This window comes from Bufo bufo, chromosome 3 (assembly GCF_905171765.1).
Source record: "Bufo bufo chromosome 3, aBufBuf1.1, whole genome shotgun sequence".
Lineage (NCBI taxonomy): Eukaryota > Metazoa > Chordata > Amphibia > Anura > Bufonidae > Bufo > Bufo bufo.
Window position 1 is genome coordinate 615,711,236 of NC_053391.1, and position 24,460 is coordinate 615,735,695.

The window sequence follows — 24,460 nt, forward strand, 5'->3', positions numbered from 1 at the left end:
ACGCATTGCACCCGCACTGAATCCCGACCCATTCATTTCAATGGGGCTGTTCAGATGAGCGGTGATTTTCACGCAACGCAGGCCCCATAGAAGTGAATGGGGTTGCGATTTTCACGCATGGTTGCTAGGAGACAGTCTATTCACTGTATTATTTTCCCTTATAACATGGTTATAAGGGAAAATAATAGCATTCTGAATACAGAATGCTTAGTAGGTGATCAATTGAGGGTTAAAAAAAAATAAAAATAATTAACTCGCCTTCTCCTCTTGTTCGCGTAGCTCCCGGCCTCTTTTTTACTTCTTTAATGATGAACTACCGGCTAGGACCTGTGGTGATGTCAGATCACATGCTCCATCACCGTGGTGATAGACCATGTGATAGGAGCATGTGATCTGACGTCACCACAGGTCCTTTAGCCCATAGCTCATCCATTAAAGAAGTAAAGAAGAGGCCGGGAACTACGCGATCAAGAGGAGAAGGTGAGTTAATTATTATTATTTTTTTAACCCTCAATTGATCACCTACTAAGCATTCTGTTTTCAGAATGCTATTATTTCCCCTTATAACCATGTTATAAGGGAAAATAATTACATCTACACAACACCTAACCCAAACCTGAACTTCTGTGAAGTCCAGAGCTGAATTCACAATTCTGCAGCTGGCAACACACAAGTGACTGCTTGCTGAGCTGCTGTAATGTAATTCTCTCTGCTACATTGCATTCTGAGAGCTTTGGGTTATCTTAAAGGAATATTTCAGGATTTTAATATTGATGGCCTATCCTCAAGATATGACAACAATATCTGGTCAATCTCTCAGGAACCCCACCGATTGGCTGTTTATGCATTTTTACTGGTGTTTTTTTTGTTTTTTTAAGTAAAGAGGCAAAGCAAATTCATGTGTGTAGGGGGCCTAAATGAGGTTACTGAGTAGTGCTTGGTGTAAGAACTACACTGCTGATCGCCAGAGCAAGTTGTGTTCATACGTTGAACGAGCAGAGAGTTCAAGAAGGTATGCAAGTATGTTTGGAGGACACTAATACATTTTTGTGTTAAAGGGATAATCCTAGGAAAGCAAATTCAGGTTGGGAGTGAAAGCAGCTGAAACCTGCTATCGCTTTCTGCAGCTTTCCCGCCCACCCTATTTCAAACAGCTATATCTCCTGAAGTAGGATAATGGTCTTGTTTGAAAACTTAGATTGTCACCTTTCAAACAATACGAGGTCAATATGTCTAGCTGCTGCCTATCCCGAGATTTGAAGGGTTAAAGCATCCCTCACCCTGCTGCCTGAGCTCTGCTCGGGCTCAACTGTTAGGTGCTTTTCTCGCCCAGTTTCCTTGGGGGACACAGAAGACCTTGGGTATAGCTCATCTCCCTAGGAGGCGTGACACTAAGTGAAGACTGTTAAGCCCCTCCTCCACAGCTATACCCTCAGCCTGGAGAGAGAGACTGCCAGTTTTTTGCTTAGTGTCCAAGGAGGCAAGACACTCCCTGCTCTGCAGGGCTGCTTTCTCCTTGTTTCAATTTTAGTTTTTTACTTTTTTATTTTATTTTTGTTCCAGATCATCAGGGATAACAGAGACGCACTAGACCTCTCTGTTCTCCCGGGGTTGAGCTGCGCCAGTGCCGGTCACCCGCACTGCTGCCTCCCCCACAGAAGGCAAGGTGGATCAGGGCAGCCTCGCTCCCCTACATCCCGCCAGCGCAAGGGTCGCCCGCACGCCAAGTCCCTCTCCCAGCGTCCTGCCACTACGGTGCCAGTAGCTGAAGGGGCGACCCTGCTGGAACGGACCGAGGGTGAAGACGACTATGGTGAGAGAGAGGCTTCTCCAGCCCTACGTCCCCCGTCCCCCCCGGTCTCCTGCGTGCCTGACCCTATACTGGGCCTATGGACCCTTCTGCCCATGCTAGACCTAGGCTGGCTCCTGGGCTGTCGCAGGGCGACATTCTGCTCCCTCTCTCCTGGCCTCCAGGACATTGGCACCCTTCTCCCTACAAGAAGAATGCCTAGGGAGCTGCGGAGGTCCGCAACTAGCTGCCCCTGATGGAGGGGTTATGCAGGCGTCCACCCTCACAGACCCGGTCTCAGGGTCCCCCTCCCTCTTACCGGCCACTACTTCAGGGCCAGAGGGCCCGCGCCTTGCTGCCACTGACCCTCCCTACTCTCACGGGCACCGTTCCAGGGGAAAGGAGGTTGTAGCTGCCGGCCATATGGAGCGCTGTTCTAGGCAGGTGCCCGCTCCAGGGGTGAAATGGCTGCCGGGTGCAGGGTCCTCACTTCCGGACAGCTGGGTGGGCACCGCGGCCTGCAAAATGAGCGCTTCAACAGCCCCGGCCGACCGTCGGAACAAAACTTGTGTTCCACTTCAAGGCCGCGATCCCGCTCTATCCGGGTCCCCGGCTCGCGGGGTGGGCACCCGCGGCCGGTATGTGCCGCTCCGTAGGCCCGGCTGGTACTTTAAGTACTGTGCGGCCCCGGTCATCCGGGCGCCGCTAAAAATTTAGGCCCCGGCTCTTACGGCCCGCGGGGTGGGCACCCGCGGCCGGTATGTGCCGCTCCGTAGGCCGGCCGGTATTTTAAATACTGTGCGGCCCCGGTCAGCCGGGCGCCGCTAAAAATTTAGGCCCCAGCTTCACGCCCTACTAGGCCGCAAAATTCAGGCCTCTGTTGGAGGGGGCTGGAACTTCTCCAGGCGCGAATTCTTCCCGCCTGGAGGTTCCCCCGCCCCCAGAGGATCGCAGTGCCGCCCCCCAGGCCGGATCCCTGTTAACCCTTTGGGTACAGGCCGGCTTCCGATGGGCCTGTATGGGTGGATCTGTGCCCTGTAGGTGGCCCCCCCTTTTATTTTATTTTTTTCTGCCTCAGTGAGGCTGTGTGTTAAAAAAAAAAAAAAAAAAAAAGAAAATTTTTATTATATATATGACTTGTGGGCTGCGCAGGACGCTGCAGCCTCATCTCAGAGTGCTGCCTGTATACATGCCCCCCTTCCACAGGCGGCATGGTGTCGCGCTCCCCGGCTGCGGCGCTGCCAGGGTCTTTTTTCCCCTTCTAGGTGGTTTTCTTGCCCTTTCCGCGCTACGGCGCTGGTCAAGTGCATGCCTTTTCTGTAGGCAACATTCGTCACCCTCTCCAGTTATGGTGCCTGCCATGTGCAGGACCCTCCTCCTGGGCGGGATACTGCACTCTCCCTAACTGCGGGTTGGCCTTGTGCATGATCCCCCTTTCATTGGCGGCCTACTGCAGTTTCTCCGGATACAATGCTGGCCATGTGCACGACCCCCTTCCATAGGTGGAACACGGCACTCTCACTGGGTTCGCTGCAGGCCATGTGCGTGCCCCCCTTCCATAGGTGGAACACGGCACTCTCACTGGATTCGCTGCCTGCCATAGGCATGACTCCCTTCTGTGGACGGCATTCGGCACTCTCACTGGATTCACTGTCAGCCATGTGCATGACCACCTTACATAGGCGGTATGATGTACTCTCATTGGATTCACTGCCGGCCTTGGGTATGCCTCCTTCCCGGGTGGCGGCATACATACACTCCCTCGGTCGGTGGTTGTTCTCTCGCCGGTACATTGTTGGCCATGTGCATGACCCCTATACATAGCGGGGTGCTTGCACTCTCTCTGGATCCGCGGCCGGCCATATGCATGACCCCTCTTCTGTGGGCGGTGTACGCACTCTCACTGGATTCGCTGCCGGCCATGGGCATGCCTCCTTCGGTGGCATACACACTTTCTCACCGACTGCTCGCATTCTCCCTGGATGCGATGCTGGACATGTGCATGACCCCCCCCCCCCCCCTTCCTTTTCTGGGCGGCATACTACACTCTCACCAGATACGTTGCTGGCCTTGAGCATGGCCTCTAACATGGGTGGAACGCTTGCGCTTCCATTGGATACGGTGCTGGCCTTGTGCGTGACCACCCCTCATTCCATGGGTGGAATTTTGCACGCTCACAAGATTCAAGGCTGTCCTTGTATGTGCTGTACTGGACTTGCACATGTTCCCCTTCATTGGCGGAGTAGTTACACTCTCACGAAATTTCGGGTTGGGTGAATTGTTGCACACTCACTTAATGCTAAGATAGCCCTGTGCATGCCCCCCTTTTTCACTAGGTGGACCTCCTGCGTTCCTGCTGGATACTGTGTGGCCATGTGCATGGCGCCTTTCTGGGCGAAGTATGGTATGCCCTACTTCTCTGACGTAGGTACGGCCTTGGGCATCACCCCCTTTTTGGGGCAGGCCTTTGCATTCTTGCCCACTGCAGTTTGCCAGGTACATTTCCCCCCTTTTTCGGGGCGGTCAGTTTGCGTTCCATCGCATACCATACTAGTCTTGTGCATAACTCCTTTCAGTTTGCACTCCCGTAGATACTGTGGCACTCTGTGGCTGGCCCTCTTCGCTGAGTGATATTTTTGCAGTGAGCGGACGTTCTTGTGCGTTGTTTCCTTCTCGTCCCGTAGGTGGGTTGGCCTTCTCACTGCTTACGGGGCTACTCGTACGTATGCCTCCTTTCCTCCTGCGACATACTTTTTCTCTTGGGATACGATGATTGCCGCAAGCCTTGCACTATTCTCTAAGGAGATCATTCTGTCCATCTGTGTAAGCCTAAGGTGTTGTCCAATAAACAACAAATGAATACCTTATATTTAAGTAGACGGGCTCTACTGTTCGCTACTGCACAGAGCTGGGTGGTACTCATTCATTTCGTTGGCCCATTTGTCCTTCCGCGGCATTGTTTCCCTGTGCTAGTGGTCGCATGGTCGAGAGCGCTGTCTGCAGCGCCCTTCGCATTTTATGTTGGCTCTGGCGGGACTACGGTCCCCTCGCCTAATACCATTTCCTCCTCTTCGGGTGCAGTGTGGTATGATTCTTTCCGGATTGGCGCCCTCGGTGCTTCAGTCTGATCTGCTACCAGGTTCGGGCCGCTATTCTTGGGAAGGTCACCCAACTTCTCTTGGGTGCTCGCTTATACAGGTCTGGGGGACCTCCACCTTGGGTTCTTCAGGGTATTCGCCTTCTGCGAGGCGGTGAACCGGGCGTCTCTGTGTAGCGGTGTTCTGCTTTTGAGCTGTCCTATGGCCTCTCTGTTGCCCACTCCCCCTTTCGGTTGGAGGGTGTTATACCGGCCTCTGTCTCGCCTGCCTTTTCTCGCCGGCTCTGTTTGGCTCCCACTCGGTACAGATCATTCCGATGTGGCGTCTGTTCCGGCCACGCTTCAGAGGCTGTTCCTTCACTGCCCTTCCCTCTGGGGAGAGCATGGTTGTTCATGTGGATGGTTCTGGTGTTCCTTTTGAGTCTCCCTTGTCCACACTGGCTGTACTAGCTGTGTGCCTAGTTACCGGGTCTACCGTTTTCTGTCCTCCCGCTGGGTGCAGATTGCGTTTTTTCCATCTTAGGCAATGTTTCTGCTTTGGATTCTCCTTCTCGGTAACTTGGGAGGACTACCATTTGGTCAGGATTGTCTTTTAAATCTCCCACACCGGAACTGTAGTCCGTCTTCCTGTGGTGGCTACATTGGCTTCGGCTTTAGCCTGTCTTGTCCTGGCGGTTGCTGGGCGGACCCTTCGGTTCCTGTCCGTTTGTCCTTCTGCTTCCCCACTCTGGGGGGATACGGGACAACCTTGCTCGGGGGCCGACGGGACCAGTTCTACCGACTGTTCTACCCGTGTTACGGGTCTGCGCCTGATCATTGGGTTTTCACCCGCTTGCCCAGGCAACTCTAGTGGGCTCGCTAGTGTTCGCTTCTAGCCGAGTTTTTCGTCCAGGATCTGTGGTAGGACTTAGGGCTTTACCTGGGGTTCTGTGGGAAGCTGGGCGTTCCCCCACTCTGCCTTTCTCCATGGTTCTGTCTTTCTCCAGTCCGGCCTGGACCTGGGGCTGGGACTCTGTTGCTTGAAGTATCAAGTGTCATTCCTGTCCTTCCTCTTTCAGCGTTCCCAGGCCCTCTGGGCCTGTCAGGAACTTCTTCCATGGAGCGGCTCTTGGGTTCCTTTGTACTGTCCTCCGGTACCGTCCTGGGAACTACATACTAGGCTCTTGGCGCTCCAATTTTTCCTTGGAGCCGTTACAGAAGTTCCCTCTACTAACAGTTGGGTTTCTGTAGCCACCGTGTCTCTGATGGGTGCCTGAGTGGCGGCCCTTCTTGTTCCGAGCCTTCTGTCTTCCCCCAGGACAGGGCTGTTCTCCATTCCGTCTCTTCCTTCCTTCTGAAGGTGGTGTTTGTCTTTCATTTCATTGAGGCAGTCGTCCTCCCCTTCCCACCCCAGGGAACGGACACTTCACCGATTTGGACGTTGTTTGGACCTTGCAGTTTTTACTTGGAGATCTCCGACTCTTGTCGACATTCGGTCTCTTGTGTTTCCAGGAGGTCCGCGCAAAGGGTTGACGGCCTCCAGGGTGGCTTTCCTCCGCTTTCTCAGAGTGGCTCTTGTTGTGGTTGCCGCACCAAAGGCAGGGTTCTGCTTTTGGTGTCACCATTCATTTGGCCAGAGTTGTCGGTTTTTTCCTGGGCCGGAGGCATTAGGCTTCGGCCATGCATTTGTGCAAGGCGGTCACTGGTCTTCCTTGCACACCTTACCGAGTTCTACAGGGTGCATACTCGGGCTTCGGCGTATGCTGTTTTGGGCCGCCTGGTCTGCAGGCGGCGGGTTTTTTGATGCCTTCGGGTGCTTCGCCTTGGTGCTGTGGTCCCTCCCCCTTTGGACTGCTTTTGAACGTCCCAAGGTCTTCTGTGTCCCCCAAGGAAACTGGGCGAGAAAACGAGATTTTTGTATAACTTACCAGTAAAATCTCTTTCTCGCTCTTTCCTTGGGGGACACAGCACCCACCCATTCTTTGTTCTTCTCTGACTGTTTCCGAGTTTGTTTTACCCTTTGGGTAGTTGGCTTGTTGGTTCCAATTTTTGGACTTTGCCTTTTCTCACTACTTGGACACGCAACTGGCAGTCTCTCTCTCCAGGCTGAGGGTATAGCTGTGGAGGAGGGGCTTAACAGTCTTCACTTAGTGTCACGCCTCCTAGGGAGATGAGCTATACCCAAGGTCTTCTGTGTCCCCCAAGGAAAGAGCGAGAAAGAGATTTTACTGGTAAGTTATACAAAAATCTCGTTTTTCCAAAGCCCGAGCAGAGGTCGAGCAAAACTATAAGGCCACATTCACATGACCGTGGTGCTGCTGTGTCCGTATTGCGGACCGCAAACCGCTGGTCCGCAAAATACGTGCACCGGCCCTGTGAGCTCCGCATCTCGGTGCAAACCCAATGACATCAGTGGTTCCTATCTTCACCAGCGTGGAGGCACGGACCCGGAAGCCCATGGAAACGCACGTTCGCCACGTGGAGGATCACGGCCCCATTGAAGTCAATATGTCCGCGCTGCGATGCCGAGTTCACACAGCCTGTGCCCTTCATCATATAACGAAAAGTAATACAATGTTGTAATACTTTCTGTATTCATGATCTTCTGGATTTCAAGATCTCTGCTTGCTGTCATTCTATAGCTGCTTTCAATGTCTCTCCTGGTCATGTGATGGGCACACAGGTGACAGCTTGATAACTGTACTGGAACCAGTGCTGCACCTGTGTGCCCATCACATGACCAGGACAAACTTTTATCTTATACCTTTATTAAAACTGTCCTATTCCAGTAAGCATTATTCCAGCTGCTTGTTGCCACCAATGTCTGATAGATGGGTGCTCCTCCTCTCAGCACCCTGTCAGGAAATTCGGGTCCCCTGAAGCTATCAAGTCAGAAGCTGCACCCCTTTTATTCTCAATTGGAGCTACAGAAACCTCCGATGTATAGGACATGCATGTTCTGTGGATATGACATAATTGGGCTGGATTTCCTGATGTGTGTTTATCAGGAAGCTGATATTTAATCACCCCCCCCCCCCCATCCCCCTTTATGATTGTTACTTTTTCAGTCTTTTTCTTTTTTTGTAAACACACAGATATGAAGACTTTTGTGATATTCAATTTTTTTTTTCTTTCTTTTCTATTTTTTTTTTTCTAGGCAGCAGCCGGTGAGCAAAGAGCTGGCCGATGCGGCATCTGCTGTGGCATCATCGTATCCATCCCAGCAAAAACAAGTGGAGTCTGAACTACTCCGGCAGCTGCGCTTGCACAAACAAATGGCAGAGGAAATCAGAAGAAAGGGCAGTGATAATATCAGGTTAGGAGTATGTACTTTATCATATGTACCTTTCATGTATTGTCACACGCCCTTCATGTGACCGTCACACACTGGTGAAGCTGTACATATGCAGACCTGTTTGGTGGGGTGCTAAGCCTCAATTGCTGATGACAATGCCAAGAACATCCCCATATGTCAGCGTAATGGACCCCTGTAGGTGTGACATGGTGGCTGGGAGGAATGTACTGTACCCATGCATCTATTCAGTGAAGTGACGTAATGAAACTCCAGGCCAGCCACTGTAATGCATGACATCCCCAAAGTTGCCTTCCCCAGATGTAACACAATTGAAGTAGTGATCAAAGCAGAAATACTTAGAACCATTCCAGCAAAAAGATCCACATGTACGTTTGCACACCTGGATGTAAGGGCTCTTTCACACGAGCGTGTCCCTTGTGGGAATCGCGCTCCGTGTGAGAGCGAGATTGTGCAGTCTAGACTACAGAAGCACACGGCATTATTATGATAGATAATGCTGTGTACCTCTGCCTGACCTTTCTGAAACTGAATCATACTGACATAAGCCTGTCAGGCCGAGGCACACAGCATTATCAATCATGATAACGCCGTGCGCTTCTGTATTCCAGACCGCACAATCCCTTTCTAACACGGAGCACAATTCCCACAAGGGACACGCTCATGTGAAAGAGCCCTAAGTCTGAAGTGCGTAAGGATTGAACCGACCCCGTGCACAGTGGGTTTTAACGGTGCTATACAGCTGAAACCTGCCTTCTGTGACCAGAATCCGAGAACTCGAATACCGGCCATTTTAGGGTACTTTCACACTAGTGTTATTCTTTTCCGGTATTGAAATCCGGTAAAGGGTCTCAATACCAGAAAAAAACGCATCAGTTTTGTCCTAATGCATTCTGAATGGAAAGCAATCCGTTCCCTTGTATGGTATTTGACTGGACAAAATACCGCAGCATGCTGTGGTATTTTTTCCGGCCAAAATCCTGGAACAATACCGCACTTGCCGAATTTGGCATTAATTTCCATAGAGGTGTATTAATGCCGGATCCGGTACTAAGTGTTCCGGAAAATGCCACATCGCCAGATCCGGTTTTCCGGTCTTCCCATGCGCCGTGACATAGGAGGAGCTATTTTTGCTTTTGATCTTTTAAATACCGGATCCTTTTTTCTGGTTGATACCGGATAAGCCATGTACAAATGGAAAGCTTCTTTTTCCGGACCCGTTAGACGGATCCGGTGAAATATCGGTCCGGAAAAAGCTTTCCATTTGTACATGGCTTGCCTGATCCGGCAGGCAGTTCCGTTGCTGGAACTGCCTGCCGGAATAAAAAAATGCTAGTGTGAGAGTACCCTAACCCCTCAGATGCTGCGATCAAGTTTAGCTAAATAAAGTTAAAAAAAAAAAAATGGATGTCAAATTTATATGCAAGGTGTTCTAGTAGTAATAGATAATACGTTCTTTCCTCTCCTGTGTTCTTTGCTGTCCTTATACTATAAAGAGTGATAAGCAGGGTCTTCTAATGATGATAGATAATCAGTTCTCCCCTCTCCTGTCCTTATACTATAAACAGTGATCAGCAAAGTGTTGTAGCAGTGATAGATAATCAGTTCTAGCCTCTACTGTATTCTCTCCTGTCCTTATGCTACCAACAGTGGTCAGCAGGGTGTTCTAGCAGTGATAATCATTTCTCGTCACTCCTGTGTTCTCTCCTGTCCTTATACTATACAAAGTGATAAGCAGGGTGTTCTAGTGATGATAGATAATCAGTTATCACCTCTCCTGTCCTCATACTAGAACGAGTAATCATCAGTGTGTTCTAGAGGTGATAGATAATACGTTCTCGCCTCTCCTGTGCTCTGCTGTCCTTATACTATAAAGAATGATAAGCAGCGTCTTCTAGTGATGATAGATAATCAGTTCTCCCTTCTCCTGTGTCCTGACCTTATACTAATAAACAGTGATCAGCAGAGTGTTGTAGTGGTGGTAGATAATCAGTTCTTGCCTCTCCTGTAGTCTCTCCCGTTCTTATGCTGTAAACAGTGATCAGCAGGGTGTTCTAGCAGTGGTAATCACGTCTCTTCTCTCCTGTGTTCTCTCCTGTCCTTATGCTATAAAGAGTGATAAGCAGTGTTCTGCTGATGATAGAAAATCCAATTCTGACCTCTCATGTCCTTGTACTATAAACAGTGATCAGCAGGGTGTTCTAGTGATGATAGATAATCAGTTCTCACTTCTCCTGTGTCCTTTCCTTATACTAATAAACAGTGATCAGCAGGGTGTTCTAGCAGTGATAATCATTTCTCGTCACTCCTGTGTTCTCTCCTGTCCTTATACTATGCAGAGTGTTCTAGTGATGACAGATAATCAGTTCTCACCTCTCCTGTGTTCTCTCCTGTTTTTATACTAGATATCTTCATGCTGCTCCAAAGCATTAAAGCCTTTAGTTACAATGTCTGAAACTGTTCTGCACGTGCTCAGTAGTAAGTTCCTCCTCCAAAGAGCACAGGAGGAAATTCACTACTAGGCATGCCTGCAGTCATTTCAGAACTCCTAGACATGACAGGAAGACACATTAAAGGTGTTGTCATAAGTAATGAGTAACTTTTCACAGGATCCTGCAGCCTGCCTCATACTCACCTACTCCCTGCCGCTCTGGTCCTGCGTGGCGGCTCCTGCATCTCCATCTTCTGGTCAACGGCTTGTTTAATTCGTCCCCTTCATGGGCATGATCATCTGCTCTGCTGCAGCAGCCAATAACTAGCTTCAGTGGAGATGTGTCTCTTGTGGACAACAGTCATTGGCTGCAGCAAAGCAGATGAAATAAACAACCCGCGGACCTGGAGACACACTGCAACCAGTGCTCAGGACCGGAGCTGCAGATAGCAGGTAAGTGTGAAGTTTTCCATAGCAGAGGCAGGCTGCAGGCTCCTGTGAAATGTCATTTATTCCCAGACAACCTTTTTCATGGCACTAAATATACAGTAACAGCTCCACTTTTTAAGTGTTTCTTTTATTCCCTTTTAGACTTGTACATGTTTCTCTCCATTTCCAGGACACACACATAAGGCTACTTTCACACTGGCGTTTTGTCTTCCCATTTCTGAGATCCGTTCAGGGCTCTCACAAGCGTCCAAAACGGATCCGTTTTGCCCTAATGCATTCTGAATGGAAAAGGATCCGCTCAGGATGCATCAGTTTGCCTCTGATCAGTCTCCATCCCACTCTGGAGGCGGGCACCAAAATACTGCATTCAGCGTTTTTCTGTCCGCGATAATGGTGCGGAGCAAGACGGATCCGTTTTCTCTGACACAATTGAAAACGGATCCGTCTCCCATTGACTTTCAATGTTGTTCAAGACGGATCCGTCATGGCCATAGAAGACATAATACAACTGGATCCGTTCGTGGCGGTCGCATGCGGTTGTATTATTGTAACGGAAGCGTTTTTGCAGATCCATGACGGATCTGCAAAAAACGCTAATGTGAAAGTAGCCTAAATCTCTTCTAAGTTCATAGATTTCTTACAATTTATTAAAGTGTAACTGTCATATTTATTTATTTATTTATTTATTTTTGCTAATGTGTAGGGACAGGGATATGGAACATTTTTCTAATATACTTTTATTTAGGGAAATCGTATATTTATAGTAGAAAACTTGGGCTGAAATGTTCATTAGCAGTGATCTTTTCAGAGCCACAGCTAAGAGACATCCGTCTTTCTAACAGCGCGGTGCTGCACGGACTAGGAAGACGGGCGTCTGCCCTCACAGTCTGGTGGGGACGCTACAGTCATAACTACAGATTACCGTATATACTTGAGTATAAGCCGACCCGAGTATAAGCCGAGCCCCTAATTTTACCCCCAAAAAACTGGGAAAAATTATTGACTCGAGTATAAGACTAGGGTGGGAAATGCAGCTATAATGCAGAGTGTATGTGTATATAATGCACACACTCTACATTATATACACACATCTGCAAGAGGGTGACTCCCTGTATTTAATGCAGAGTGTGTGCATTATATACACACACACTCTGCATTAAATACAGGGAGCCATCCACAGATCCCCCCTCCCCTAAACAGTGCCATGATGGCACTGTTTGGGGGGGGGGGGTATCTGTGGATGGCACTGTAGGGGGATCTGTGGCTGGCACTGCCATCCACAGATCCCCCTACAGTGCCATCCACAGATCCCCCTACAGTGCCATCCACAGATCCCCCTACAGTGCCATCCACAGATCCCCCTACAGTGCCATCCACAGATCCCCCTACAGTGCCATCCACAGATCCCCCTACAGTGCCATCCACAGATCCCCCTACAGTGCCATCCACAGATCCCCCTACAGTGCCATCCACAGATCCCCCTCCCCGACGCTCACAGCAGTATGCTTACTTTGTCTTTGCTCCGGTAATACAGGCAGTGCGGGGACCGGCGCTCACTCACTGACGTCACGCGCCTTCTCCCACTAGGCGGCGCAGGCGCGTGACGTCAGTGAGTGAGCACCGCCCCCCGCACTGCCTGTATTACCGGAGCTAGACTAGACTCGAGTATAAGACGAGGAGGCGTTTTGAGCACAAAAATATGTGCCAAAAAACTCGTCTTATACTCGAGTATATACGGAATATATATTTGTACACTTATCAAACCAAGGAAAACTGGCTTAGTTGCCCCTAGCAACCAATCAGATTCCACCTTTCATTTTTTAGAGTTCCTTTGGAAAATGAAAGGTGAAATCTAATTGGTTGCTATGGGCAACTAAGCCAGTTTTCCTATACACCAGTTTTGATCTCCCCTAAAGTTCGTCAGCGCATCCAAGTACGCAGGTGCATGTGGCTGTGGCTGAGAATGCAACTGATAAACCAAGCACAGTGTAACAGGACTCTGCAAACATTGACTATCCTAAAGATTACTAATGCTGTATTAACTACATAAATATAATATATCCAGCTGTATACGGCACTGATTAAAAGCAGCCTCTGTCTTTTGTTTTTGCAGTTTGCATTTGGAGGTGCGGTACCCTCCATCTTGGTGGTGCACTCCTAGCTAACAGTGTGAATAGCCCCTCAGAGACCCATATACTGTAATTCGGGGATTGTTGACTAGAAAAAAAACTTCCTCTTTTCACCACTGGATGTCAGTGTTGTTCCACCTCTCTAAATATTCGGTGTGAAATCACTCCTATTACAGCTGTATTTCTGAGCTTGTGGGTGATGCATCCTGTAGTTCACTATATAGTTCAGCATTCAGCGTTTTTTATGTGTTTTTAATTGCATTCTTTATGTTCTGTTTTAATTATATTTTACAGTCACCCCATAGCTGAGTCCCCTGGGTGTAAGCGAGACAGTTCATGTATTGGTCACTTTAGTGCTTTTTAGCTACCAAGACAAATTTTAGTTTTATTGGGATTTTGTATAATGTAGGGCAAATCTAGGAATCGGGTAGGGGTCAGCCGCCATCTTGCTCATAGAACACAATATATTCTATTGCTTCCTATAGGCTATACCTGTGATGGCTAACCTTCGGCACTCCAGCTGTAGTAAAACTACAACTCCCAAGATGCACACTTGCTTGGCTGTTCTCAGAGCTCCATAGAAATGAATGGAGCATGCTGGGAGTCGTAGTTTCACCACAGCTGGAGTGCCGGAGGTTAGCCATCACTGGATATAATGCCCAGCCTCTTGGTAGGTGGGTATATTCATGAGCAGGATGTGGGCCGTTTTTTTTTTTTTTTTTTATCATTTGCATCATCATTGTATACTATAATATCCAACTGTTGTGTTAGCCAGTTTTAGTTCAGAGACCTGTCAATCATATTGTGTGGTTTCTCCTTGTAACCAAATTCACTAGAAAGAAGTTCAGCAATATATATTATTAGCAGATTACACATCAAAAAGATATTTCCTCCAAATGGAGGAGAGCAATTTAAAAACATTGAGGTATAAGCAAATATGAAGGGGCACACTCAGAAGGGAAACACAATGATGGATGATACAGTAGTAATTTAATACTTTAAAAACACACCCTTAAAATTAATATAAAACATACATAAAAACGCACATCAATCGTATACAAAACGTTGCGTGCAACAATCCTGCACAATAACCTCTATACTTGAGATCAATGCAGCAGCAATGTCCCAATTCAATGTGCGTATGGTAATAGTGCCGACAATGTCCCAATCAGAGTCCTAATTCCATATAGTGCTGATGTAGTGATGGCACTATGGCCAAATCCTGATAGAGCAGTAATGGTGATGATATCACCCAGTACAGATGTCCGGTAATATGAGCGTTCAAAGGTATATAGCAGTTGTTAATGCTGGCTTCGCAGTGGGACTGACAATCCAGTTACTTACAGTCTCTTGCAGCTTGTGATACTCCAGTACGAGCCCGGTCTTACCCCTCTTCGCTGCCTGACCGCAGCGCTGGCTTCCCAGGCGGCCGTACGCTCGCAGCGTCCCACGTGGTGTACTCGGTCGTGCGTGGCGTCCCACGTGACCTGGTTGTCTAGGGTACCGGATGGACGCTAAGCTGACGTCACTGCTGTGCGACTTACACTCCGGTTCTATGCCGAAAGTAGATCTTGTACGCTTTTGTCCTTTGATATCGGGCTTCCTTATTCTTTTTATGAATCCACGCTCACTCTGCAGTGCCAGACGCGTTTCAGGGTCTTACGCCCCTTCCTCAGTGGCCAACCGAGTGAGTGGATTCTCACTCCTTATAAATGGAATTTTCTTACCCATAATCCCACTTTTCTGTGCATGTCCTAATATGCGGGATGGATTGGATTGCTACTTCTTTATATTATCATAAAATATAATTAAATGAAAATTATAATCATAAATACATAACCCCACATACATAATACAAGATAAAAACGGTTTATGAAGAAGACTGCAAGGTCAGGCAATCATTTGGAAGGCAACCGCATCAATGTGAATTGCGTTTTATGTGCGGTTTCTGGTCTGTTGGTCATAATCTTTCCTCCTACATTCCCTTCATGAATCAGTGTTCATCAGAACCCAATAGTGAAATGAATCTTTTGACGGCAGGGAGGGGAGATCTCAGTGTCGATAATCGGCCAGACTGCGATGTCCCATCCCCATCGGACAACCCCCCCTAGTAGTCACAGAAACCCAAACACCTCCATCTCGGCGTTAAGGCCCCTGGGAATAATTGTATCATACTCAAAGATTCTGCGGGATTCCTGTCTTGACATGTGTGCAATATGGTTTGGCCCTCTCCATACCTTCTTAACCCTTTCAATGGCCATAAATTTTAGGCCAGTTGGGTCACAATTGTGTTTAATTTTAAAGTGTTTAGATAAAGAGTGCGTTTCTAGACCTTGCCTGATATTTGCCACATGTTCCGCTACCCTCTTTTTAAGCGTTCTTTTTGTTCTGCCAATATATTGCTTCCTGCACCCACACTGTAGCAAATATATGACATCAGTGGAATCGCAGGTCAAGCACTCTTGTATCTCCAAACTGAAAGAGTTTACTGTAGATACTACTGTTGTAGTTTTTTTGGGGAAACTGGTAATCCTACAGTTAGCAGATCTGCCACACTTGAAGAACCCATTTACTGTCAACCAATTGTTTTTTTTTGTTGTTGATGGTTATCTTTCCTGACTTTTACGGTCGGGGCTATTTTGCCAGCTAGATTGCTAGCCCTCGTGTACGTTATTTTAGGTACATCACTCAGAAGAGGGCCAATCACCTCGTCATTCAGCAAGTGTCCCCAATGCTTCCGAATGCTCCTTTCTATCACCCTGTACTGGGAACTAAATGGAAGGATAATCCTCAATATTTTATCTCGCGGTTGAGGCAGACCAGCCACGAAAAAGTCCTTTCTTTCCATCCTTTTTTACTTTCTCTAATGATTTATTAATTACCTGGACTGGGTAATCTCTTTCCAACAATTGTTGTTTCCACCAGTGGCTCCTTCCTCAAATTTGCTATCCACCGTACAGTTTCGCCTCAGTCTACGGAACTGACTGGTCGGTATGTTGATCAGCCATCGTGGAAGATGGCAGCTAGCAAACCTGATGAAGCTGTTTTTAGCCACTGGCTTGAAAAACGTGTTGCAATGCAGCTGGTCATCCTTTATCCATATCTCCAGATCCAAAAATTCGACCTTTTCTTTACTAACAATGGGGCTGAATACAAGGTTCCTATAATTATTATTGATGTTACTGAGGAATAGGTCAAGGGATTCAGTTGTATCCTGCCAAATAAATAAAATATCATCAATGTACCGCCGCCATAGCACCAGATCCGTCCCCAGCCTGGGTAGAATGACCTCCCTTTCCCATTGTGCCAAAAATAAATTGGCATAGCTGGGGGCGAATTTGGTGCCCATGGCGGTACCGGTACGCTGTACATAGAACTCCCGCTCAAAAGAAAAATAGTTGTGAGCCAATATGTATCTCACTCCATCCAATAGGAATTCCAATTGTCTCCCGACAGTTGTTCATATAATGCCTGTATCCCCTTAGTGTGCTCGATCACCGTATAGAGGGATCCAACATCCAGTGTCCCCAAGATCCATTCGTCTACCCATTTGACATTCTCCAGTGTTTTAATAATGTCGGTGGTGTCACAAATGTAAGGTGGCACTCGCTTTACATAAGGTTGAAGCCATTGGTCAATGTACTTGGATAAGTTACATGATATAGACTGGATACCCGACACTCTGATTGGGACATTGTCGGCACTATTACCATACGCACATTGGATTGGGACATTGCTGCTGCATTGATCTCAAGTATAGAGGTCATTGTGCAGGATTGTTGCACGCAACGTTTTGTATACGATTGATGTGCGTTTTTATGTATGTGTGTTTTTAAAGTATTAAATTACTACTGTATCATCCATCATTGTGTTTCCCTTCTGAGTGTGCCCCTTCATATTTGCTTATACCTCATTTACTTTTCCTAGGTCCTGAGGGTAGGACCGGAGGGTGAGCCGCTGTAGCTTTTTCAATTTAAAAACATTGTATAAGTTAAAGGGGTTCTCCAGGAATTAGGAAAATGAAAATACGTAAATATTACTTTATTCTAAATATATTCCCAAATACCTTTCATTAGATATAATGGCTTGTTTTGTCTGGGGAGCAGTCATCAGGGGAAACGAAATGGCCACCGTCCTATTAGAACACACACAACCTGTCCTAATCACACAGCAGGACAAGTTACTTCGCAACACTGAGATAAAGAGCTGCCTCATCCTCCTCTCCTACTTGTCAGGGATTATGATCCTGAATACAGATGAGAAGATCTGCAACTGATTCTCTGTAGGAATGGATTTCATGAGGAGATGTGAAGTACAGAGAGGAGGGACAGGACAGACTGTATACAAGTGCTGCTGCTCATGAACTCTATTCCTACAGAGATTCAGCTGATGACCATATTAAACTGTGTTCATAATCCCTGACAAGCAGAGAGGAGGAGGAGGAGGAGGCAGCTCTTTAGCTCAGCGTTGTGAAGTAACTTGTCCTCCTGTGTGATTAGGACAGGTTTTGTGTGCACTAATAGGACTGCGGCCATTTTGTTTTTCCTAATGATTGCTCCCCAGACAAAATAAGCCATTATAACTAATGTAAGGTATTTGGCAATATATTTTTAATGAAGTAATATTTAAATTTTCTTAATTCCTGGAGAACCCCTTTAAAGGGGTTGTCCCACGAAAAACATTCTATCATTTTTTAAACAAGCCCCTGGATCTGAATCCTTTTGTATTTGCATGTAATAAAATTTTAGTATAGTCACTAAGTTATCCAAGAAAACAGCCACCTGCTCTTTGTTCTTTTCTTTTTCTTATTTCTTTGTCCAGCTCACTTAGATGGTCGCACATGCTCAGTTTCATCCTTCGACTGCCTCCTGAGCTGTGATAGGGAGAGCTGAGACACGCCCCCTGAGCTGCAGCAGAAAAGACACTCCCCTTGAGCTGTCAGCTTGATAGAATGAATGTGGAGATCTCTGGATCCATGTGAGGTACAGGGCTGGTTCCAGCCTTGTTAGAAAGAGATTGCCATGTACTATATGATGTCTGATTTTCATTTTTGGGATAATCCTTTTGACAGGGATCTAGAATTTTAGTTTTTCCCTGGATGCTGCCTCAGTAATCACATCTTGAGATATTATTTTTTTTTCTTAATTGTGATGGGTGATTGTATAGAGATCATCTTGTTTTTTATACACTGTTGTGGCTCATTCTGAATTACCTATTTACAATCTTATATATACTTTTTTCTCTTATAGCAATGTCATTTCTGGGATGAAGGTTACAAAGCAACGACCCAAAACTGGCAAGCAAATATCAGCCGAAGAACGAGAGTTTATGAGAGACGCTTCCAAAAAGTAAGTCACTTTTTACTGTCAATTAAGGCTACTTTCACATCTGCGCTTTGTATTCCAGTTTTGAGATCTGGCAAAGGTTCTCAAAACCAGAGCAAAACCCTTCCATTTTGTCCCTGTTCATTGTCAATGGGGACAAAACAGATCAGGGTGCATTCAGTTCCATTTTGTGACCGGACACAAAACCGCTGCAAGTTGTGGTTTTGTGTCTGGTGTGCGAAACAGAACAAACAAGATCTGGCACTAAAAACAATGTAAATCAATGGTGCTGGATCTCCTTTTTTTTTTTTTTAAGAACCTTAAAAAACGGATCCATCACCATTTGACGTACGGAACGGATGCACCCTAATGTATTAAACACAGAAGTGTTTTGCTCCGGTTTTCAGATCCTGTGCCGGATCTCAAAATTGGAATACAAAGAGCAGATGTGAAAGTAGCCTTCTACTGCAGATTTTATACACAGCGAGTGAATGAAATTTGTTTAGCCGAGCTGAGCCCACTCCATAAACAGCGGGTGGCAGCTGTGTAAATTGGGTGACATCCGCTGGCAATGACCAGGATTGAAGATGCTGCCGATCTTGGTTGTTTAACCTCTCAGATCCTGCTGTCAGTAGCAACCATGTCATCTGAGCAGTTAGAGGGGACCTCCTATGACCTCCTATCAGCACCTCTGTGTGACATAGAAGGGTGCCGATTGTTTGCTATGGAAGCCTGGGGCCTTGTGAAGGGTCCCAGGTCTGCCATAGTAGACTGACTATTAAGCCAGCAGAAATGCCATAGACTTTGATGGTATACTAACGCAGTCTAGGGTATAAGGAGTTGAGTGATCGCATGTTCAGGTCCCTTAGGCTACGTCTACACGACGACCTTTATCACGCAACATTTTGTTGCACTAATGTCGCGCGACAATTTTTTTAATGGCAGTCTATGGTGTCGCACTGCAACATGCAACATACTGCGACGCAACAGTCGCAGAAAATCCATTTGAGATGGATTTTTCTGCGACTGTTGCGTCGCAGTCGCAGCATGTTGCAGTGCGACACCATAGACTGCCATTATAAAAATTGTCGCGCGACATTAGTGCTACAAATGTTGCAGTGTAGTTGTGCCCTATCTGTCGCGCGACTTATTGTCGTCGTGTAGACGTAGCCTTAGGGTGCCTAAAATTTTAAAATTAAAATGTTAAATGTATTTAAAAAAATAAAATAAAATTCAAATCACTCCCTTTCTCCATTTTTAACCCCAAAATGGTACCAATAAAAACTACAGCTCACCCCACAAAAAACACGCTCTTACATAGGTCTTTACAGTTGTGGCCAAAAGTTTTGGTTTTCACAAAGTTTTTGTGCTGCTTCAGTGTTTTTAGATCTTTTTGTTAGATGTTTCTATGGCATACTGAAGTACAACTATAAGTGTTTCATGAGTAGTTTGAAGTTTTTTGAGAAAACTAGTTATCTACATTATACACTTCCTGTATCCAGGGGTTATGACCACCCTGCAATCCAGCAGCAGTGGCCTAGCTTGCACCCTTATAGGAAAAGGTGCCGGCCTCTCTGGTGACTGGAACTGCCAGAAGTGCGCATAGGCCATCGCTTTTTCCTATAATGTGCGTGCACGACCACTGCTGGATGGGTGGTCGTAGTCCCTGGAAACAAGCAATATGGACAGTCACAATACATGTGTACATGTAAGTGCCTTTTGTATTAATTTTCTCTACATGATAAATGCTATTTGCTGAGGTCAGACGACCCCCTTTAAATCTTATCCACTTCGCTGCTGTGAAATGCCGTGGACTTTCCGCTTGCAATTTGGCAGTGGAATCTCTTCAGCATTCATGCCCTTTCCACTGCAGATTTTTGTGAATTCTAGCGGTGGGCCCTAGGATTGTTTCGGGTATCGAATTTTCGATACCCAATCGATACTTTTGTCCCGGTATCGATACGATACCGGGATTTGCCTTTTATCGATACTAGGCTGTGCTACTGCACAGCCCAGTATCAGAGAACATGGATCGCTCTGCTCTCAGCGTGACCATGTTCCCTCAGCAGCACGGGGAGAAGGAAGCAGTCTCTCCCTCCCCCTGTGCTGCTGCTGCCGCTGCCACCAATGGCAACAAAGAGGGGGAGGGCGCACTGCGCCACCAATGATAACTAACGTTTAATACATTACAAATACAGCCGGCGGCAGAAACACATTGCCGGCACCCGACCTCTAACAGGGAGCTACGATCATCAGCAGTTAACCCCTCAGGTGCAGCACCTGAGGGGTTAACTGCCGCTGATCGCAGCTCCCTGTCAGAGGTCGGGTGCCGCCGGCTGTATTTGTATTAAACGTTAACTATCATTGGTGGCGCAGTGCCCCCCCCAGTATTAAAAACATTGGTGGCACAGTGCGCCCTCCCCTGTAATGAAATCATTGGTGGTTGTGGCCACAGAGTCCCACATATCACCACATCCGAAAAGTCCAAACTATTAAAATATTTTAAAAATCTCCTATGCGGTAAACACCGTAAAAGAAAAAAGAGAAACCGCGTGATTCGCCATTTTTTTTTTTAGTCACTTTGTCCCCCCCCAAAAATAGGATAGGACTGTTCGATTATGAGCCGGACGTTCCATAAAATGCGGAATGCACACGGCTTTTTTTTTTTTTTGCGTGGTATCGAGTATCGCAATACTTTTTTATAGTATCGAAAACGATTTTAAATTTTGGTATCGAAACAACCCTAGTGGGCCCCCAGTAGTCTCACATTTATCGTCCCCCTTCAAGTAAGCCCTATACACAAAAATTATGTATGATCATTTTCTGATCTGTGTGCTCACGGTGCGAAAATGGTGTCGAGCTGATGAAATTAACATTTAAAGGGTCTGTCCAGAATTTTGATATTGATGGACTATCCTCAGGATCAATATCAGATCAGTTTGGGTCCAAAACCCTGCACGGCACCAGAACTGCACAGCTCCGCCCATTATGTAGTGGATAGGGATGGTAACTGCAGTGCTGCCTTTCAATTTGACACACATCCCACCTAGAAACTGGCTGCACCGGAGGCTGAGAAACAGTTTATTACTGCAACCAGGCCAAGAAAAGATGTAGGGCTGCAAACCAGTCCTCCCATTGAAAACAATGAGAAGCTGGCCGCCCTGCATTTTTTGGCGTGGAATCTGCATCAAACTCAAGCTTAGGCCTCATGCACACGACCGTTGTTGTGTTTCGTTCCGCAAAATGGGGTTCCGTGATCCGTTTCTGTTTTTGTTTCCGTGTGTCTTCCTTTTATTTTTGGAGGAACACTAGACATAAAGGAAAGTAAAAATAAAAGTCTAAGTCAAGTTTGCAATGCAAATGAAAGGAACAAAAACGGACGCGCGGATGACAATCTTGTGTGCCTCAGCGTTTTTTCACGTTCCCATTGACTTGAATGGGTCCGCGAACCTTTTTCCGTGAAAAAAATAGGATCGGTTATATTTTTTTGACGGACTGGAAACACGGATGCGGATGACAAACGGTGCATTAGCCGAGTTTTCAATGGACCCATTGAAAGTCAATGGGTACGCAGAAAATCACGAAAAACAGAACAACGGACATGGAATAAAACAACGGTTGTGTGCATGAGGCCTTAGAGAGTGAGGGGCATTCTTGTATATTTCGCTATTCCCCTTTAACCCCTTTGCTACCTGTGCCGTACATGTACACATGGAGCGATCTGCGAACATGGCGCTTGCTCACACGTGCAGCGGGCGCCATGGCCAGCAAGTCTCTGCTGTTTCAAACAGCAATAATGCCGATCGTAGTAATTAAATGCTTTAGATGCCGTGACCAAGTGAAATCATGGCATCTAAATGCGAAAAATGCCGTAAGCTCACGCTTCTGTGCTTCCTGCCAATGCCCTGTGTGGCCAATTGGGGCATCGGTAGTTGCGCTGAACACTTTCATCCTCGCTGACGAGGCTGAAAGTGTTCATGCTGCAATCCTTATTTTAGCCACCAGATGGCAGGCCAGGAAAAGAAATGAGCAAAATTGAGTTTAAATGGCATTTTAAAAATCCATGATGGAACAAAATGAAACGTTATAATTGTTACCATATATGAGCCCCAAAATCAACACAATTAAAAAAAATAAATGTAAAAAATAAATAAAAATAAAAGTTTAAATCGCCCCTTTTCCGTATAATTCAAAAATAAATACCTAAATAACAATAAATATAAACATAATGGGTATCACTGCGACCAAAAACGCCCATGCTATTAAAATTTAAAAAAAAAATCCAATACGGCGAAAAGAGTCAAAATGGCCGATTTGCCATTTTTTCATTGCTTCTCTTACCCCAATTTTTTTTTATAAAATGTGATCAAAAAGTTACGCACACTTGAAAATGGTATCAATAAAAACTATAGATTGTTCCACAAAAAATGAGCCCATAAACACCTCAGTAGACATAAGTATAAAAAGGTTATGGGGGTCAGAATATGGTAATATAATTTTTTTTTTTAATCAAAGTTTACATTTATTTTTACACTATTTTTAGAACCTATACATTTGGGATATTGTTGTAATCGTACTGAACTAGAGAATGAAGAGCATGGGTCAGTTTTGTCGTAAACGAAACGCTGTGGGAACAAAACCCGTAAAACGGTGGAGGAATTGCGTTTTTTTCCAAGTTCCACTCCATTTGGAATTTTTTTTACCACTTCCCACTACATTTTATGCCATAATTAATGGTGGCATTAGAAAGTACAACCAGGGCGTGGCTAGCCGGACATGTCAGCGGATGTGAGTTGCGGAGCTCCTGCACTGCCTCAGACATTTATCCGTTACAAACAGCCTGAATTGGGGTATATTGTGGACTAAGTCACGTCTGAAGGGCCAGGGACCTCGCCGCTGCCTGCACGCACCTGTGTTCTGCAGCCATGTCCAGGAAGAGAGACGGGAGAGGTGCCGGAAAAAATTTGCAAGATGGCGCCGGGTCCGCCACGCCGAAATGCCGGGACCGCGTGAGTGACCTACAACAAGATGCGGTCGAGAGGCTTAGTCAGTATGCGCACTCCCCAGTGTGAGACGTGCCTCGGATGCCAACTGTGAGTTCTCCCTGGTGGATGGGGGAAGGGATTCAGACGGGGAGGAGGCCAGAGAGGTGATGGGTCTGAAAATGCACCCTAATAGATTTGCCGCCATACAGGATCAAGAGGGGCTGAGGACCCAGATGTCCCTGGCTCTGATATGGAAGAGCCGACTGTTACGGACGTTCTCCAAGCCATTTCTAAGTGGGGCAAGTCTCTTAATGTTATGTCCATGCAGATGGGTGCCATTAAGGAAGATATATCTATTGTCAGGCCTGATCTGCGAAAACTGGCAGACCGTACTACGTCTCTAGAGGATCGTATGGGAGAAATAGAAGATGCAGTGCACCCTCTTAAAAGAGACTCTGCAGATCACTCCCGCAGAATTTATGCCATCTCTGCTAAACAAGACGATCTGGAAAATCGGCTGAGACGAAATAATGTGCGGCTAGTTGGAGTGCCTGAGAAAGTGGAAGGCTCTAACCCCACTGAATTTTTCGAAAACTGGCTCAAAGAACAATTTACAGGAGGTGTCTTGATCCCTTTATTTGCCATTTAACGTGTGCAGAGTCCCCACCAGGCCTTTACCACCAGGGGCGCCACCACGACCGGTTCTCATGAAAGTGCTTCATTATAGGGACCGTGACTCTATTCTGCGAAAGGCCAGAGACCTGCCTGATATTTCCATCGACGGCCACAAGGTGTCCTTCTTCCCCGACTTCTCTATGGAAGTTCAAAAGAGGAGGTCGAGATTCCTGGATGTAAAGCGACGTCTGCGGGAGCTGTATCCGGCCAGGCTTAGAATAGCGGCTTTGAAGATCCGAAGGAGGCATCTAAATGGCTGGACCGTCATGAAAGACCACTTCGGGTGGA

At 46.7% G+C, this 24,460-nt stretch overlaps 1 protein-coding gene across 1 annotated transcript in view; it reads left to right on the forward strand.

Moving 5' to 3' along the window:
- Nucleotides 1-24,460, forward strand: part of MRPS31 (mitochondrial ribosomal protein S31) — an 80,386-nt gene that overhangs the window by 1,059 nt on the left and 54,867 nt on the right. The window contains exons 3-4 of the mRNA XM_040426082.1: nt 8,023-8,181; nt 18,438-18,536. Of these exons, the coding sequence (XP_040282016.1) occupies nt 8,023-8,181; nt 18,438-18,536 (258 nt within the window). The remainder of the gene's footprint in view (nt 1-8,022; nt 8,182-18,437; nt 18,537-24,460) is intronic.